Below are 19,559 nucleotides of genomic sequence, written 5' to 3'. Positions count from 1 at the left end.
ATTGAGTGTGATGTCAGCTGTGGGTTTTTAAGTCTACAACATTCTTGAAGGTAATCCCTTTAATCTCAATCCCTTGAGATAAAAACATTTAATAAAATGGAGCTTACTTCCTCTATTGTTACTTCCATCATAATTGGTCAGCTCTATTTATTTATGTTAAGTTAAATCCACTACTGAATGTAGGTTTGTGCTCTGGTGTTCTGATACTTAAAGTCCCTTCTTTTTATTTATTTTATTTATTTTTATTTATTTATTTATTTTTAAAGATGTATTTATTTATTTTGAGAGAGTGAGAATGAGAGAGAGAGTACATGAAAGGGGGGAGGGTTAGAGGGAGAAGCAGGCTCCTCGCTGAGCAGGGGCCTCATGCGGGACTCAATCCCGGGACTCCAGGATCATGACCTGAGCCGAAGGCAGTCGCCCAACCGACTGAGCCACCCAGGCGCCCTAAAGTCCCTTCTTTTTAAACAAAACTGATAACAGTTCTCATGCTGTCTTTTTCTCAAGGTAAATATATCCAATTCCCACTTTTTTTTTTTTTTCTGACAAGATTCTCTGGAAGTACTCTAGGTCTCCCATGTTTCTTTTTAAGTTGCTGCTATGTTAAAACTAGGAAAAATTAGTTCTATAAGGACTAGAAGTGCAATGAGTCATGGGAGTATGAAATATATTTTCATACTTGATTTTTTCAATAAAAGCAGTGATAAAGGTAATAATATCTAAAACTTAACGATCCTTTTATTTATATCAGACATATGCTAAATGCTTTATAAGTATCACCTCATTTTATGCTCAACTCTGTGAGGTAGATGCTATTATTACCTCTTTTATAATGAAAAATTTGGACTATTGAAAGGTTTACAGATGAACTATTACCACTATAATAGTGTATAATAAACAACCAAGGGCGCCTGGGTGGCTCAGATGGTTAAGCGTCTGCCTTCGGCTCAGGTCATGATCCCAGGGTCCTGGGATCGAGTCCCACATCGGGCTCCCTGCTCCTTGGGAGCCTGCTTCTCCCTCTGCCTCTCTCTCTCTCTCTCTCTCTGTCTCTCATGAATAAATAAATAAAATCTTTAAAAAAAATAAACAACCAAAAATCTTAGTGGTTGAAGACAATACTAATTTATTATCACACATCTATAGGTTGTCTGGAGTTGGGCTGATCTAAGTCAGGCCCAAACTGGATAGGTGTGATCCTTTTTGCTTTTTTTTTAATACAGTTTTTTTTTTTTGAAGATTTTATTTATTTATTTGAGAGAAAGAGCGTGCCTCCTCCGGACAGGACAAGCTGGGGGAGCCGCAGGCACAAGGAGAGGGAGAAGCACGGGGGAGGAGCAGCGAGTCCAACGCAGACCATCTCAGGACCTCAGGATCACGACCCCAGCAGAAAGCAGACACTGAGCCAACTGAGCCACCCCGGTGCCCCTTGCTTTATTTTGTAAAACGAGATACTTTTATATAAGCTCCATACAACATACAATCTCTTGATTTTTCCATCCTCTCCAAACTGGCTCGTGCCTCCCCCTCGCTCCCTTTTAAAGGCCATATAGGTTCCCACACGAGCAAGTGTGAACCTTAAAAATAAAGTTGCCAGTTTACCAGCAAAATGGTTTTTTTTTCAGGAATAACAGACAACTACAATTTGGGACAAGACAGTTACACAAAACCATAGGCAAAACTAACAAAGGAAAGGAACATTATTATATTGAGAAGAAAGAGGAAGTTGGGAGGGGTTGTTTTCAATAAAAGTCCATTGGAGAAAAGCAAGAGTTTAGGGGGATGTGGGTTTCTCATTGGCTGAGTTGCAGGGGTGGTCAATTTCTTATAGGCTACAACGTATGTTTCCCTGTTCAGGCCTGTAATTGATGATTCTTTCCTTTTGAGGATTCTTTTATTGGGGTGTCATTGACAATTCTTCCTATAATTTAATGGTGGAGTGATAGGGGCTCCCTCTTCCAGGATCCCTTACTAGCCTCCCAAGTCTGCTTTTAGTGAGGTTTCTCTTTATTAAGTTTTTCACAAGTAAATATCATTAAGAAATCTTGTGTTTGACACCCTTAACCACTAACGTGTAGTGAACCTGACTTTCTCCACCTGGGGTTTGGGACCTTCCTTTTTTTTGTTTGTTTCTGTTTTTAAAATTCTCGCCCATCCTCCGGAGTTTGGGCCCAGCCACGCCTCCCCACGTTGGCCCCGCCCATGCCGGCCCCACCAAGTCATCGCCAGCGTTCTATCTCCATGGTTACCGGGCCCACGCGGAATACCTGCAGCTTGCCCCAAGGCAGGGCAAAGCGGGGGCAGAGGGGAAGAATCGGATAGACTGGGCTCTAGCTCTCCAAGCCAAGGTGAGCCCACGTGGGGCTCTGCGCCCTTCAGCCCGAGGTGTACCGCGAGAGGAGGGAGCGCGGGGAGAAGGTGGAGCCCCTGCGGCTGGACACCCCGTCCAGCCTGGGTTGAGACTTAACTGTCGGTCAGAATTCCTTTGGCAGCGCGTAGACCAGGCGGAAATAAAGGTCGTTTCCGGTCGGAGGTGCCCAGGTCCGCAGATTAGACCTCGAACTCGCTCTGAGCGGGCGTCTGAGCCTTCGGGTTTCTGCTGGGCGCCGCTCGCACCCCAAAGGCCAGAAATCCGGAGAGGGGGAGAAGTGGGGCGGGGAAGGGTACCGAGGGGAGTCAGTAGCTACCCCCTGCGCAGTGCTTGGCAGCGCTCGCGAACGCGCGCAGCTAACATGGAGTACTTGTTGCAAGCTGCTGTTTTAAGCGCTTACTTTTGCCACGCCCTGTTTTAACCACTAGGTATATAGAACTCACTTAGGTCTTGGGACAACTTTGGGGAGATGGTGGTAGTCATATCAAATTTTTCAGAGGAAACCGGCTCAAAGAGAGGGGAACAAAATGCCCAGGGTCTCAGCTGGAATATGATCAGGTCACCAGGGATCCCAGGCAGTTTGGTTCTTACTGGACAAAATGCCAAGTGCTACATTATCTGAACGCTAATAATGCTGAGAGTTCGCTTTATCTACCCCGATTGCCTTTGTTACTCTCTGCATGCAAAGACTTCCTGTGCTCAGTTACTGACGCTTAGAAAGATCAGGAAACTCAGTATCATCAAAACGTATTTACTGATTTGTAGTAAATGGAATTAACAACTAGGAATTCATCTTTCAAAATTTTCATATTTCATGTAATATGCTTTATTATTATTATTGTTATTATTATTATTTTGCTTTTATGTTTTTAGTCAAAAGTCCAAACTCCAACTTGGATGTGCAGGAAAGAGAATTTAGATGATATGAGCAAGAATTTTTTCCAAGAATCCCATATAATTTTGAAAGATCACTTAGTGAATGTGGTGGAATAAGCATTTCCTCCTAAAAACTGTACTCTGCCACCTGCACAGATAGGGCTGGGGTTTCTCTTTAATATCTACCCCCTCAAAACTGTTTAGTCAGCACATTAAAAAAAATTCATGATATAAATATACTTTTGGTGGCCACTGTCATTTAAATTGTCAACCTAAAAACAAGAAACCACTTCAAGGGGCAAAGTGGTTATTTGCGGTAAAAGGATTGCAATTGGGGATGTACAGTAGAAACCCAGTAGAAACCCAGTAGTGTGCCAGTTAAAGGAGGTGGACTCAGGGTTTTTATGGAAGAAAAAAGTTTAGGTAAGTTGTTTTTAAGAAGAGCTCACTGGTGCTGACAAGCAGGGCTAGTTTTGTACATCAGTCATTGGTCAGTTTAAGTAATCACTAGTCAAAAAGTTCATATTTATCATCATGCTTTTCAGACAGGGTTATCTTGTTCTTGCTGACTTCTTGGAATGTTGGCAGTTTGGCTTAGTTCAAAGATTTAGAAAAGAGGACATGTTAGGCAGTTCCCCTGAAATGCCTCCTCCAGCTCTGTTTTAAAAATGGCTCTACTATGTCATTTTCACAAAATAGGAAATATTTCAAGCCCAATTTGAAGTCCTCGTTGCTCTTTCTGTCATCAACAAAGTCCTTCATTTTTATAAATATAGAACTGTTTTATTTTTATAGATGGTTAATAAATACTAATAAGTTAATAAATAATAGTATGACTCTTTACAAATATGAGAAATCTAAAGAGAAAAAATCACATAAATACATTTAAAAAAAAAATCATTGTTTTATTTAGCCAGAATGCCTCCCACTCAGGCAGAAAGTGTTATAAAGAATATCATTCGAGAAATAGGACAAGAATGTGCAGGCCATGGAGAGATTGTTTCTGAAACTCTGGCTGCTTTTATGGTAAGAATGAATATTTTTTGAATTACTGCTTTATTAAAAAAATAGCTTTAAGCGGTGCCCATTTCCCTCTTAAAATTTTGTGAAGCTTTTCTAAATGTTATTCAGTTGAAAACATTGAGACCATTGGACAACTTAGCGAAAAATATTTTTTCTATGAAGCATGTCTTTCTGGATTTATAGAGACTGATTTAGAAACCTTGATTTGTTTTAGAAGCATCGATAATGTTGTTCTGTGTCAGAGTTATAAGATGTATTTTTGTCCACTGTTGTAAAAATTTCTCATTGCCTTGGTCTCTCTATTCTTGCTTTTGGTTTAACAATACAAAATAAAAATATGATAAAATATTCAAATAGTTTCCCAATTTAAAATCTAGTCACTGCTTTCAATTTATTTCTCCGTATAATTTTTCAAACCCCCATATTCAAATTTGGTTATTGCTTCCTTTCTTCAACCTCTAATGAAGGTGCTGATGAATTGGGTGATAAGAAAATCAGCTGAATAATTGACCCCTGAGTAATCAGGACGCAGTTTAAAAAATGGAAACAAACTGGTTTCATAATTATGTGAAATAAAATTATTTAATAGTTTCTTTCCTACTCTCAGGTGAAAGCTGTTGTCTTGGACCCAAGTAATGGCTTTAACATGGATAGACCCCTCATGAAAAGTGATGTACAGAAACTCGTTAAGGTGATTATACAACAATTCTCAAATGTTAAATTATTTATTTGCAGTTCTGAATACAATATTTGTATGAGCCGTTATTGCCTTGAACTTCATGATACAAAACCCTACCAACTAGTGGTGCAGGCAAATATGAGATTTATTGTTTCTCATAAAGTCTAGAGATACATTGTTTTTCTTGGCTTCCTGGGTCACCTTCTTTCATCTCATGGTTACAAGATAGCTACTCTATCTCTCCGCAGGTATGAGGGGAAAGAACAAAAGGCAAAATGTGTGTGCCACTTGGGTCTGTCACTTTCTATTCAGAAAGTAATAGCTTTCTCAGAATTTTTCTCATCTGCTTACATTTATTGACCAGAATGATACTACAAGCGAGGCTGGGACATTGATTTCTTTTTCTTTTTTCAGCTGAACAAATCTTTTCCCCAGTCCAGATTGGGGCTGTTAGTAAGAAAGGATGAGGTATGGATACTGGCAGGTAACAATATCTGCCACAGTAGTTTAGAGACATCTTGTTATGAATCTTGTGTTACATTGAGAACATTGACTTGTCATATACTATACAATTACATAGCACTAAATTAAGATTTAGATAATTATTGATTCAATGTCATTTGTTTTTCAATTTTTTTTTTTAAGATTTTATTTATTTATTTGAGAGAGAGATAGAGAGCACGAGAGGGAAGAGGGTCAGAGGGAGAAGCAGATTCCCTGCCGAGCAGGGAGCCCGATGAGGGACTTGATCCCGGGACTCCAGGATCATGACCTGAGCCGAAGGCAGTTGCTTAACCAACTGAGCCACCCAGGCGCCCCTTGTTTTTCAATTCTAAAGGAAACTTTGAAGCCACAGCAAATAATTCATAGTTAGAAATCAAGGATATGTGCCTGAAAACCAGTTTTAAGAACCAAAGAAGGCAGGAATTTTATTTTTATTTTTTTAAAGATTTTATTTATTCAGGAGAGACAGAAAGAGGCAGAGGAAGAAGCAGGCTCCCTTGCAGAGCAAGGAGCCCGATCCGTGACTCGATCCCAGGACCCTGGGATCACGACCTGAGCCAAAGGCAGATGTTCAACCAACTGAGCCACTCAGGTGGCCCAGAAGGCAGGAATTTTAGACATCATTAGTTTTTTTCACATTTTTTTTGAAGATTTTATTTATTTATTTGAGAGAGAGCATGAGCCGGGGGAAGGGCAGAGGGACAATGCCCAACACAGGACTCGATTCCAGGACCCTGGGATCAGGACCTGAGCCAAAGTCAGGTGCTTAACTGACGGAACCACCCAGGCGCCCCATTTTTTCACATGTTTTGAGTTTGACTCACTGGATATAGGTGCTTACATATTTATTTTCTAAATATTCCTAGGTGTATTTCTTAAAAATTCAACATTATTTTTTTTTTCTCCCCGGCTTAATGATTTTAATTTTAATTCCTTCCTTCACACAAAGGACTTGCAGCAAGCTTTCCCAGGCTTGTGTATGGGTATCCTCTGGGCTCAAACAAATGGCAGAGAAAATTTTCATCATTCCCATCTTCTCTCACATCCAGCAATTCATATAGTGGAGCTCAGGTCTATATTGCAGATGCCAGAGGGATCAGGAAGAGCTTTGGAAACCTGGAGCTGGGGAATCTGTTGTTAGGATGCTCCTGCTATACAAACGCTGAGATTCTCCAGGGCAGCCTAGAGCTAGGTCTTTCTGTGCTGATTTTAAATGTGGTGGGAAACCTGTTCTTAGCAATATGACTTTGCAAAATGACTGTGACGGTCAGTCAGAAATTTTATTGGAAAGCTCTGAAGGAGAATCAAGAAAAGGCAGAAAATAAATTTTTCTCTTTTTCAGGGCTCAAGAAGAGTTTTTCTTTTTTCCTCTAACTCAACTAAGTTGGAAAGAATTAAACTCAATATACTTTTAATATGACAGGTACATAAATTATCAATGTACATCCTGCTTCATAGGACACAGGCTGTTTTCTTTTTTCTCAGTTAAAAATCATGTGGACGAGGGGTGCCTGGGTGGCTCAATCGGTTAAGCATCTGCCTTTGGCTCAGGTCATGATCCCGGGGTCCTGGGATCGAGCCGCGCATTGGGCTCCCTGCTCAGTGGGGAGTCTGCTTCTCCCTCTCCCTCCGCCTCTCCCCCCAGCTTGTGCTCTCTCTCTCTCAAATAAATAAATAAAATCTTTTTTAAAAAATCATGTAGATGAGCTAATTTTTGTATTTGTAAAGTCTGTGTTTAGAACAGTACTCTACACCTGGACAGATCCAGGTGCACAGACTGCATCCATAAAGGCACAGCGTCCAGGCCTCACTCTTGCATTCCATCCCCCCCTATCCTGGAAAAGCAGGGTTGGTGCTAAGGGAGGTGCATGGAGGGTGTTGGATGCTGATGTGCCTGCCAGCGGTAGATATAAAGCCTAAGGGGTGAGACAGGGAAGAGAGGGAAGGAGAGGCGAGAAAAGAAAAATTCAGGTTGTTCATCTAATCTAAAGGGACAAAGCAGAGAAGTGGAATGAGCCGTCTATGTGGGAGGAAAATGGGAGAAAAAGACCAGAGGAAGACATTCTGAAATAGAAGGCAAAGCTAGAGAAATGTTGTGAGCAGAGGAACAGCTTTTCATAAAATGCAAGTAACCCCCCAAATCAGCAAAGAAGTGTTCGAGGCTCAAATAAATTGTAATGAGGAGCTCTAGGTGAGCTCTAGACAGGAGCGTAACCTTCATGGAGCACTTACCCACATTTGGACTGCATAGACTAGCCAAGGTGTCAAGTTTCTTGCCTTCAGCTAGGCTGCTAGCCACCTGAGTATGGTGATATTATTGATCTCAGGGAAATAACTTATTACTTACTGTTGTTGCTCGGTAAACTATGAAGCATGAAGTCCTCAAGGAGCAAAATAATAATAGAAGAGGTTATTGGTGGATGAACATCAGAAACCATTGCTTAGATGATTCTCTTAATTTTTTTGGAAATACTTTTAAAAATGCTTCTGAGTATTTCAGAAAATATAACTAGAAACATTCATGGGTATTCTTTTCTAGCTTTGTGTGTCTCGGCTGTTGGATAGTAAAAATCCATCCCTGGACACCATTAAGATGCAAGTCTACTTTGATATGAATTATACAAGTCGAGGTAACATGTATCTACTTTTTTGATACCCTTTTTGAAAGATTCCTATTGTATTTCAGGTAATAAGGGCTTTATTTGGTTGACAATGAACAATTTAATTTTTTAGTCTGTCTTTTGAAATTTTTTCCAATTTGGAAGAATATAGTAAAGGTGGAAATGCTAAATGAGAAAAACACCAATGGCTTTTGTGAGTGTTAAAAGTAAATTCTAATTATTATGCCTATGATAGTTATGCTTCCAAGTCTATCATGTTTTAAATGTTCTATCACTAATAATACACAATAATTAGAAATTAAAACAACCAGCCCATTGAGTTAAAAGTTTCTAACTTGCTGATTTTTTTGTTTTTTGTTTATAGTATTATATTGATTACCTAAATTAGATAACTATACCAAAATGAAATGAATGATGGGAAATTTAAGTTTAGAACGTATTTCCTTAGGTAAATAATTTAATACATACATCAAAGACACACTGGCAACAAGAGGAAAAGGAAAATACTCTATAGACTAGACTGCCTTTACTGCACTGTAATGCAATCATTACTAACCATTTGGTGATTTTTGTTGTCTTTTTTTCCCTCTTTGTATTGAACTTTCACTTATGCTCCATATATACATTATGTATCTTGCTTTTTTGCATAGTACTAATGAGATGTTAAAGTGATAAGTAATCATGGAATTGATGAAACTGTAATTTAGATTTTTAAAGTTTGCATAAAGTTCTCAGTTGCTTTTGTGGTAAGTATAGGTGTGAACGGTGCATGGTTGATACGTGAATTATTGCCCTTGAAATAGTAAAACGGGGTGTCTTACTGAGCTAGTTGCAAGAATTGTACTGCTGGTGGATTGTGGCTCCTGCCACAATTAAGCCCAGATCTCATCATATCACAGGAAGAGGGGAAAGGGAAGCAGTTCTTGATGCAACATCATATTATCAGTAATGCTATTCAAAGGAAATTTATCTAGAACTAAAATAAAAATACGCATAATTGAACAGGAAGATTTACACTACATACATGTGTATTTCTACTGTATGTGCTTGCATATAACATACCACCTGTGCTTACATGGGATGTTATGTGTAAATATGTGTATAGTATGTATGTTTTTACTGTATATGTTTATAATATGTATATTATAAATTGCCCTCTATACTTTCTGCTTAATTAGGAGGTTTTAACCCTTTTGGATATTACTGTTTGGATTGTCTGTTGAAAGTCTTAGGTATTTTGACAGAGTATGCCATTTAAAGCACTGCAATAAATCTTTCCTACTAGATTTTTGCCTTGAGGTTACTTGCTGGCCACTGTGTTTTTTTTTGTTGTTGTTGTTTGTTTGTTTTTTAAAGATTTTATTTATTTATTTGAGAGAAAGAGAAGGAGAGATAGAGCGCACGAGAGGGAAGAGGGTCAGAGGGAGAAGCAGACTCCCCGCTGAGCAGGGAGCCCGATGTGGGACTCGATCCCGGGACTCCAGGATCATGACCTGAGCCGAAGGCAGTCGCTTAACCACCTGAGCCACCCAGGCACCCCACTGTGTGTTTTTTATTTTGATTAGTACACCTTAAGAAAATACTTGTTTTTGTGCAATAGAATTGCCATACCCAAGCCATTTTTTTCTCTGGTCCTACTTTCTTATGTACGGATTCTAAATCAAATATATGGAATGTTGTCCTTTGCCAATTTTAGAGGAATTTCTTGAAGAACATCACCGAGTCTTGGAGTCTAGGTTAGGCTCCATTATGAGAGAAATTACAGATAACAGAGCATGTGCTAGAGAAGAATTGGAAAGCCTCTACCGTAAGATTGTCAGCTATGTCTTACTACGCTCTGGGCTGGGATCTCCTACCGATATCAAGATTGTCAGAGAGGCAACAGGTAAAAAAACCTATATAATTTCCATTCCACATGTGAAAAAATGTGAACATTGTATCTTATAAAAGATGTTAAATTCAAAGTATTGAAGACCGAGGTTCCCTTTTTATCTGGGAAAAAAAAAAGTCAGCATAAATAAGAGCTTAAAACTTAGCCAGACTCCTTTTATACTGTGTATCAGCTCTAAAACCCAAGCAGCAACTCTGGAAAGTGTGTGTTGTTAATTTCCTTAAAGCTGTACATATCCAGGGACCCATCACTCCTTATGAGAGAAACATTGGCAGTGTGATTAAGAGTACCAGGCCGGCTGGCGGATGGGGACCGCTGGAAAGGGAGACTTCATATTCATGAAAGGAGTTGGTCTGTCATCTCAAACAGATGATGGAAAGGGACACTGTTTTATCCTCAGGAAGTATTTGCCCACTTTATTAATTTAAGGTAAGGAATAGGCAAAATTTCTAGCCTTTAATGGCTTTCCTCCACAATTATTTTAAAACAGCGATTTTTCTACTCAGAATCCTAATTAGAAAGCTTGTTTTAATGCCCATTGTCAAAACATTACTGACGGTGCTTAATTCCTGAAAAGAGACACAAAGCAATGGCATTATTTTCAGTAGCCCAGCTTTGATATGTGGTAAGTTTTGCAATGTATTCTGTAACTAGGTATCAGAAATTTAAAGAATCATATAAGTAGCTCTATCAGGACAGACCTCTAAACTTCCTGCTGAAAGAAACCTGTGATTTAAGTTCTGATATCTGTATTCTACCATTTTGTTGTCCTTTTTGTGGTTTGTTTTAGCTGCCCTGCAGAGTATTTTTCCTCAGGCTGAGCTTGGGACGTTTCTAACACTTTCTAAGAAGGACAAAGAACGCCAACTGAAAGAACTCACCATGATTGTTACTGGGATTCGCTTATTTAACCGAGACTGTGGAAAGGGAGGAGAAGGCATTGATGACTGTAGGTATATCATTAGGTGAAGTCTGCAGGTTATGGAGGTTTAAAATCTAACTTGCACAGTGAGGAAAATAATGCACAGTATTTCACCGGCATTCTTAGATTTAAGGTATGCTGGGTCTTTAGATTAAATTAAATTAAATTCATTTTTTTTTTTTTTTTTTAGAGAGGGAGAGAGAGTGCATGTGAGTGGAGGGTGGGGGAGGCAATGGGAGAGGGAGAGAATCCTAAGCAGGCTCCACACTCAGCACAGAGCCCAACATGGGGTTCAACCTCATGACCCTGAGATCATGACCTGAGCTGAGGTCAAGAGTTGGACACTTCACCGACTGAGCCACCCAGGTGCCCCTAAGGTATGCAGTTTTGACTCTACCTTAGGTACTGTTACTGTTCCTAATGGATAGTAATTTTTAATTTTGCTGGGGCAAGACTTGCAGCATTACAGTACACGAAGCTAGTGTGGGAGAGTGAATCAGTGGAAGGAATGAGGGGTCTGCCTGAAGGCCGGCCTCTCCAGTTTGTTGGGCTCTGTGTTCTTTATTCCAAGTCAGATAACCAAAAGGGAGTAAAACTCAGTGATCTAAAAATAAAAATCACCCTGAGAAGAGTGGTTGATGCAACCAATGGAATGGAAAGGTCCAAGAGGAGATATTTGCAAATCTGCAAATCCAGAAGCATTTACTGTGCTGTTCTGTACTTAATGCATTCATCATCTCTGAGTCTGAAAGCACTCATGAGATATTTGATCACGGGCTCAGGAGAAGGGACTTCCTTATGGAGGCCCACTGATAAGGTGTTAGTGTCTGTTACTAGATCACTTATCTAGTGTAATAGGGTCAGTTTTTTAAATAGAAAAACTGGAAAGTTTTAGAAAGTTCTAGAAAGTCAAATTCCCATTTTTTTTTATAAAGTTTCCTATCTTGCTAGACTATTCTGTTATTTTTCAGTATCCTCATCAGTTTCTTTTTTTCCTTTTCACAAAATATGCCTTTTCTAGAGGCTCATGGCCAGTAGCACATCATACCAAAGCCTATCTATTCTTTAGATTCTTCTGTATTTTAGTGGCGAAACTGATCTACTACCTTTTGGTTATCATTCTGACAATATCTTTTGTTTGGACAGGTGTTCCCCCCGCCCCAATTCTTTCCTTCATGGTGTGAGAAGAAACACATGACATATGTTATGTCTTGTTATTATTCATTTGGTTGAGAAAAAAAAATGTAATGCTCGAGTTATTACTTTCTAGGCTTTTCATAGATTCTTTCATGTCTCTCGATATCCTTTTAAAACCAGTGCCAGCCATTCTGCGCGAAGCAATCCCAGCCACCACGCAGCACATTGATTCCCAACTTCAGACTGCCCAGGACCAGGCCTACCGCTACACGGCCATCCTTGAGAAAGCAGCCAACAACCCATTCCTGAGTATAGAGCTTCAGCCATATATGTTAAAAGAAGCACTGTATAATGTGCGGCAGTACGAGGTCTTCCTTCAAATCATTTTGGTGAGCGAATGTCATAAGATTTGGCCTCTTTGTCATGTGGCAACCGCTTTACACGTTACAGGGCTACGCAAAAGCCAGAATCAGGTCATTGCTAAAGGAAGCAAACTTCGTAACTGCTCAGTTTATATTGCATCTGTAGGGCTGGGAACAGAAATAGAAATAGGGAAGTTGGGTTTTTATTTTAATGGAAAATATTGATAGGAATTGATTTCTAGTTGTTGATTCTCTTTGGTGCCCGGTGGAATGATCGTTAGCATGCTGTGGTTAAGCAGTGGTGTGTATGTGTATGTAAGTAATACTGCCTTGTTTTCACACAGAGCAAGTATCTGATGTATTTTTGGGCAGATAGTTAGCACCTAAGTAATTTTTTTTTAAGAGTATGTTTAGTGTTTTTTTTTTTTAAAGATTTTATTTATTTATTTGAGAGAGAGAATGAGATAGAGAGAGAGAGCATGAGAGGGGGGAGGGTCAGAGGGAGAAGCAAACTCCCCGCTGAGCAGGGAGCCCAATGTGGGACTCGATCCCGGGACTCCAGGATCATGACCTGAGCCAAAGGCAGTCGCCCAACCAACTGAGCCACCCAGGCGCCCGCACCTAAGTAATTTTTATGTAATTATTTGTTGTTGTAAAATTTGGTTGAAAAGATTTTTATCGCTAATATTTTTAGATTTAATGAACAAGCTAAACAGTATCCCCAAATAGTTGGAAAATCTGGTAAAGTGGTGATTTTAAACTTTTTTTTAAAAGTGGCAGAGCACTTTCTTTCAGATGGAAACTTACTCAGAATTCCAAAAATACAAAACAGGTATCTAGATGAAAGGACTGAAGGACCTTTTCACCAAGGAACATCCCCATTCCACCCTAGGGTTCTAGGGGACACAGTTTGTTAACTACATCTTGGCAGCAAGCTGTGTTCCTACCAGTCAATGTTTTTTTGTTTTGTTTTGTTTTGTTTTGTTTTGTTTTTTGGGGGTTTTTTTTTAGCTTTATTGAGGTACAATTGACAACACTGTAAGATATTCAAAGTGTACAATGTGATGATTTGATGTATATCTACCTTGTGAAAGCAACCTCTCCCATCAAGTTAAATAACACATTCATCCCAGTGGTCACTGTTTACCTTTACACACCTCTACCTTCCAGTAACTGTGAGACTCAGGGTCAGTGGACCGTCTTTTATATGAGTGAATACTAACGTCTTGAAGGATGGAGCAGGATGCATTTTTAACTTTTATCTTAAATAATGACTTGTTACTACTTCTGGATGCACTTGATCTGTCTCCTTACCTTCACTGTAAAGAATAGGAAGATAAAATCCAGATGACATGACTTCATTGCAGCAACCTAGGAGGTGGTCCTCACAACTGTCCTACTATGTAATTGCCCTCAGAAATGAGGACTCTAGATCAGCTGTTCTAAACCAAATCATCCTTTTGGGTAGATGTTCCTCTAACACTGAGTTGTGGCCATCAGCCTTGTATAACTAGTCAGATACTGAGAAGATTTTACGGTCAATTTATCTTGAAATGCATGCAGGTGCACAGGAGTAAGAGTCTCACGTTTACTTTGTCATCTGTGTTGGGAAGGGATATCAGAAGAAGGAACCTTTGGAGATGGTCACTCATAACGTAAGGATGTTGTAGAGAATGTCGTGCATTTTATCTCAACTTCTCAGGGCTTTCAGCCACAGAGCATATTCAGCTGACTTCCAGTCTGAGAGTCTCATTGGAGTTCTCATTCTCAGCTAGAAGGACAGTAAGTCGCGGGTATCAGTGATGAGCGTGGGCTCTGCAACCAGCATGCATGGGTCCTCATCCTGACTTTGCCGCTTACTAAATCTGTGTCCTTGAGGAAATAGCGTAACTTCTCTGTGTCTTGGTTTCCATATCTGTCAAATGGGGTTATTGATAGTCGACACTATACAAGTAAGGTAGACCAATGTCTGGCACATAGTTACGGGCTCACTAAAGTGACGATCATGCTGATGCTGATTATGGTTAGTAATGCCACCGTCATCATTGCTAGGGCTTCAGCACAGCACCTCTGGTTTCATTTCTGTAGGGGTACAGACTGGACGGCATCTCATTTCTAGTCCTTTGCTGCTTACAGCATTGAGAAAGTTAACTTTCTGATCTCACCACTCTTCGTGACGATTCCATGCCAACTTCAGTCAGGGTCAGAATGAGTTCTCTTCATCGTCCTACTCTTTTTGGCTTAATGAGTGTTTCTTTTTGTTGTTTTTAAGTATCCAATCTTCTCCCATCGATCCACCTTAATTACAGTTAAGGTTGCTTATTACAGAATGGGTATTGGTTTAATCATATTATTTCTAGGTTATAAAATATGTCAGTTTATGTTGAGCTGAGAATTTTTCCTGTCCATGAAACCTGTGAATATTCTTTTTTAATAAAGTCACATTATTTGAACAAATATATTAATATAACTTTTTGAAGGGTTGATTTTGATTTAAAAATTTTCTTTTGCCAATACTACCTGCCACTTATGTAAACATTTTGAATTTTTTTTTTTTTAATTTTTTATTGTTATGTTAATCACCATATATTACATCATTAGTTTTTGGTGCAGTGTTCCATGATTCATTGTTTGTTCATAACACCCAGTGCTCCATGCAGAACGTGCCCTCCTCAATACCCATCACCAGGCTAACCCATCCCCCTACCCCCCTCCCCTCTAGAACCCTCAGTTTGTTTTTCAGAGTCCTTCAACATTTTGAATTTTTAATTATAGCCTGGGTAAGGTAGTGATTTGTTTTCTTTTCTTTCAATTAGGACTTTGCTGCCGTGAACAATTCAGATATTGTGAAAGAGAAGAGGGAGGGGTGATCACAGTCTTGTTGATTTAGCTGAGAGAACAGAATTCCATCCTCTGTGGGCTTTCGAAGTGCAAAGCAGTCACCAAAGAGAGAAAGCCGCTTATTGTCACGGTGCAAGTAAATGCCACATTTGACACATAACATTTCTTAAAACATATAAGTCAAGACTTTTGTAGACATCTCCCTAAGCTATGTTTGCAGGGCCTATTCACAGAATAGACAACCCTGGACTTTCTTGATTTTTCCTGATAAAGCAAGTAAAACAAATCAGTTAGGTGGAATTGGTACTTGTTTTAGACTTGTTGAAACTGTGGAACAAAGTATCAGGAATTTATCAATTAAAAGGGAACGGGGAAGGACCATGACGGCATCACATGCTTTTTTTCCCCAAGCATTTTTTTTGGATCACATTATGAAAATTAAAAAAAACAAAAACGGTAACATTCCTAGAAGACTAATTTCATTATTTTTTTTCACCAACAGTCTCATTAGAAATATGTTTAAGTGTTTAGGATGCTGTCAGTTTCATGGTGGCCGATACACAAGGTTTTCAAAATGCAAATTTTATCTTTGGCAACAAAGACCGTTGTTTCCCTGAAGTGATGGACTCATTTCATTTACTTTCAAGAAAATATCTGCCAAGTCGCTAAGGCTCACAAGTCATAGTTTGTCAGTCAGTTGCTCTTTCAAGTAAAAATGATGTTCTGCTGGGGGAAAAAGTGCTAGTTCAGCTCAAAATTCAGTCAGTAAGTGTTTTCCTAGAGAGAACTATGCATTTTAATATGCAGCAGAAGCGTTTTATATGTGCTTTCCATCTCATCCCACTGATTATTAAAAAGCTTGTACTTAGGGATCAAGATTTAATAAAATTAATACTTTTACTGCATCATCAAAGATATTCTTAAGTGAAACTGGCTTTTTTATTGAGATATCATTGACACGTAACATTATATTGGTTTCAGTTGTACAATGTATTGATTAAGTATATGTGTATATTGCAAAATCATCCTTCACTACACAGTTACAAAATTTTGTGTGTGTGATGAGAACTTTTAAGATTTACTCTTTTAGCAACTTTCAAATATACGATGCAGTGTTTTTAACTATAGTCACCATGCTGTTACATTATATCCCCAGGACTTATAACGGGAAGTTTGTATCTTTTGACCCCTGTCACCCATTTCACCCCCACCCCCACCTCATGCCCATGGCAACTACCAGTCTGTTCTCTGTATTTATGAGATTGGGTTTTTTTTTTTTCTTATTTTTAGTTTTTTTAGATCCCACATATAAGTAAGATCATACAATATTTGTCTTTCTCTGACCTTTTCACTTAGCATAACACCCTCAAGGTCTATCCATGTTGTCACAAGTGGCAGGGTTTCTTTCTTTTTTCATGGCTGAATAATATTCCATGGTGTATATATGCCATATTTTCTTTTTTTTTTTCAAGATTTTATTTATTTATTTGATGGAGGGAGGAAGAGAGAGAGAGAGCACAAGCAGGGGGAGTGGCAGGCAGAGGGAGAAGCAGGCTTCCCGCCAAGCAGGGAGCCCAATGTGGGGCTCGATCCCAGGACCGTGGTATCATGACCTCAGCCGACGGCAGACGCTTAACTGACTGAGCCACCCAGGGGTCCTTATGCCGTATTTTCTTTATCTGTTCATCCATCAGTGGTCACTTAGGTTGCTTCCTTGTTTTGACTGTTGTACATAATGCTGCAAAGAATATGGGGGTGCATTTATCTTTTCTGGTTACTGTTTTTATGTCCTTTGGATATATACCCAGAAGTGGAATTGCTAGATCATATGATAATTCTATTTTTAATTTTTTTGAGGAATCTTCATACTGTTTTTCATAGTGGCTGCACCAATTTACTTTTCCCACCAACAGTGCACGAGGGTTTGCTTTTCTCCCCATTTTTGCCAACACTTGTTCTCTCCTGTCTTCTTGATACTAACAGGTGTAAGGTGGTATCTCATTGTGGTTTTAGTTTGCCTTTCCCTGTCATTGAGCACTTTTTTGTGTACCTGTTGGCTATTTGTATGTCTTCTTTGGAAAAATGTTATTCAGATCTTTTGTCCATTTGTTAATTGGATTGTTTGGGTTTTTTGTTTGTTTTTGGTTTTTGGTTTTTTGGGTTTTTTGCTATTTATTTGTATGAGTTCTTTGTATATTTTGGATATTAACCTCTTACCAGATATATGATTTGCAAATATTTTCTCCCGTTCAGCAGGTTGCCTTTTCATTTTGTTGCTAGTTTTCTTTGCCATAGACCTTTTTCATTTGATTATAGACCCACTTGTTTATTTTTGCTCCTGTTGCCTTTGTTTTTGGTGTCAAATCCCCAAAATCATCACCAAGCTTGATATCAAGAAGCTTACTGTCCTGTGTTTCTTCTAGAAATTCATGGTGTTGGGTTTTTCATTCAAGTCCTTAATCCAGTATGAGTTGATTTTCTGTATGGCTTAAGGTAGGGGTTTAGTTTCCTTCTTTTGCATGTTGCTGTCCAGTTTTGCCAATACCATTTATTCAAGAGACTGTCCTTTCCCCCATTGTATATTCTTGCTTTCTTTGCCATAAATTAGTTGAACATATATGATGGATTTATTTCTGGGTTCTCTGTTCCATTCTATTGATCTGTGTGTCTGTTTTTATGCCACTATCACACTGTTTTGATTATTACAGCTTTGTAATATAGTTTGAAATTAGGAAGCCTGATGCCTCCAGCTTTGTTCTTCTTTCTCAAGATTACTTGGCTACTTGGGGGTCTTTTATGGCTCCATACAAATTTTAGGATTGTTATTCTATTTCTTGGAAAAATACCATTGGAATTTTGACAGGGATTGCACTGAATCTGTAGATTGATTTGGGTAGTATGGATTATTTTACCAATATTAATTCTTCTACTCCATGAACACAGAATATCTTTCTATTTGTTTGTGAGGACCAACTTTACAACTAAAACTTCCACCTAGTTGTGAACGAGTTCTTTTAGATAAATGTAAACAGAGTGATTGTTTTAGGTCATTATCAGGAAAAATAAAAAAAAGTCCTGTGTGCCTCTTCTGTGAGTCCCTGAAAACATAGCTCCAGGGAGAAAGTCTAGAGTATCTTCAGTTATAGGCTTAAAGAAGTTATGTGTTGAATGTAACTTTTCCTTTGAAGAGCATATGCAGGTTTATTTCTATTTCTTGTTGCTGTTGCACAAATCTAAAGAGACTTTAACGATGCCATTTTCGTATTTGATTTCTGAAATAAAACTAACAAAGAAGGGGGAAAACTATGGGGTAGATGAGAGACTTGTTAGATGGAATAGGCAGAATTACATGGAGCATGAAGCAAGGGGAAGGGAGATGCTTAAAGAATAGTATGGGTACGTTTAAAACAGGATGTATGTTACATTTGTGAATAAAAAATTTCATTAGTTGAAATACAGTAATATTTGGCATTTTTATGAAGTAATTATTTGTCATTAAAAAATGGTCTAGTAAAGCATGTGGTTTGACTACAAGTATCTGAAGACTCAGATGCATTTTTTTTCTCTTCAAGTAACTTTCACTCTTTTGCACTGTACTGATAAGCCCATACCACTGCCGTTTCCGGTCGTATCTCAGGTAGTGCAATATAATGGGTAAGAGCTGGGCTCTGGCTTCCAGCGGTCTGGGACGGAACCATGATTCCACCCTTTATTAAACTGTGTCCTTGGGCAATTTATTCACCTTTCAGTATCTTGGTCTTCCTCTTTATACTCACCCCTTTTTTACACTTAGAAGTATTTCATATGATGCTTAGCACACAGTAAGAATAAATGTTAGTCATTATATCAGAGTCAGCATTTAACACCTTATTTTCAGATTACTAGTGTCATATCAGAAATATACTGTTTTTCTTTCAGTGATGTGCTTTTTAAGATTTTTCTGCATTCTTGGATGTAATTTGTAAACATTCTGGTATCAGAATAGTTTTCAGAGGAGCACCTCATTAATTTTCTTATGGAGAAGTGGGAAAATAACAGTTGAACAAAGCTGTGTCAGAGGATCCACTTCTCAGGAATGCAATTATACTGCATTTCAAAGAATACCTTGAGCAAAAGAATTCCTTTGGGAAAAATTATGGCCATTGTATTTCAAAAGGTTCATCCATCCAACAAATATTTCTGGAGCACTCGCCATATGCCAATACTGTTCTTGGTTTGGGGGTACCAGGAACAAGAGAATTTCTGCTCTTATTGTGCTTACCTTCAGGGGCTATAGGGAGCAGGTAGGGCTCAAAACGCGTGATTTTTATAGTGAAATTATAAAAATATTAA

At 38.8% G+C, this 19,559-nt stretch overlaps 1 protein-coding gene across 5 annotated transcripts in view; it reads left to right on the top strand.

Annotated features, from left to right (window-relative positions):
• Positions 1-2,243: 2,243 nt before the first annotated feature.
• The window catches only part of CFAP206 (cilia and flagella associated protein 206), a 31,037-nt gene continuing 13,721 nt past the window's right edge, over positions 2,244-19,559 (top strand). The window contains exons 1-7 of one of the 5 annotated variants that reach the window (XM_027602795.1): positions 2,244-2,348; positions 4,161-4,273; positions 4,878-4,961; positions 7,993-8,083; positions 9,771-9,959; positions 10,756-10,914; positions 12,205-12,413. In XM_027602795.1, the coding sequence (XP_027458596.1) occupies positions 4,166-4,273; positions 4,878-4,961; positions 7,993-8,083; positions 9,771-9,959; positions 10,756-10,914; positions 12,205-12,413 (840 nt within the window). In that variant the 5' untranslated portion in view covers positions 2,244-2,348; positions 4,161-4,165. Of the gene's footprint in view, positions 2,349-2,423; positions 2,542-2,629; positions 2,800-4,160; positions 4,274-4,877; positions 4,962-7,992; positions 8,084-9,770; positions 9,960-10,755; positions 10,915-12,204; positions 12,414-19,559 lie in introns of those variants that run through there. The other 4 variants (XM_027602797.1, XM_027602799.1, XM_027602798.1 and 1 more) reach the window with 4 other exon arrangements.

This window comes from Zalophus californianus, chromosome 7 (genome assembly GCF_009762305.2).
Source record: "Zalophus californianus isolate mZalCal1 chromosome 7, mZalCal1.pri.v2, whole genome shotgun sequence".
Lineage (NCBI taxonomy): Eukaryota > Metazoa > Chordata > Mammalia > Carnivora > Otariidae > Zalophus > Zalophus californianus.
This window is presented reverse-complemented; position numbering and strand designations above follow the sequence as displayed.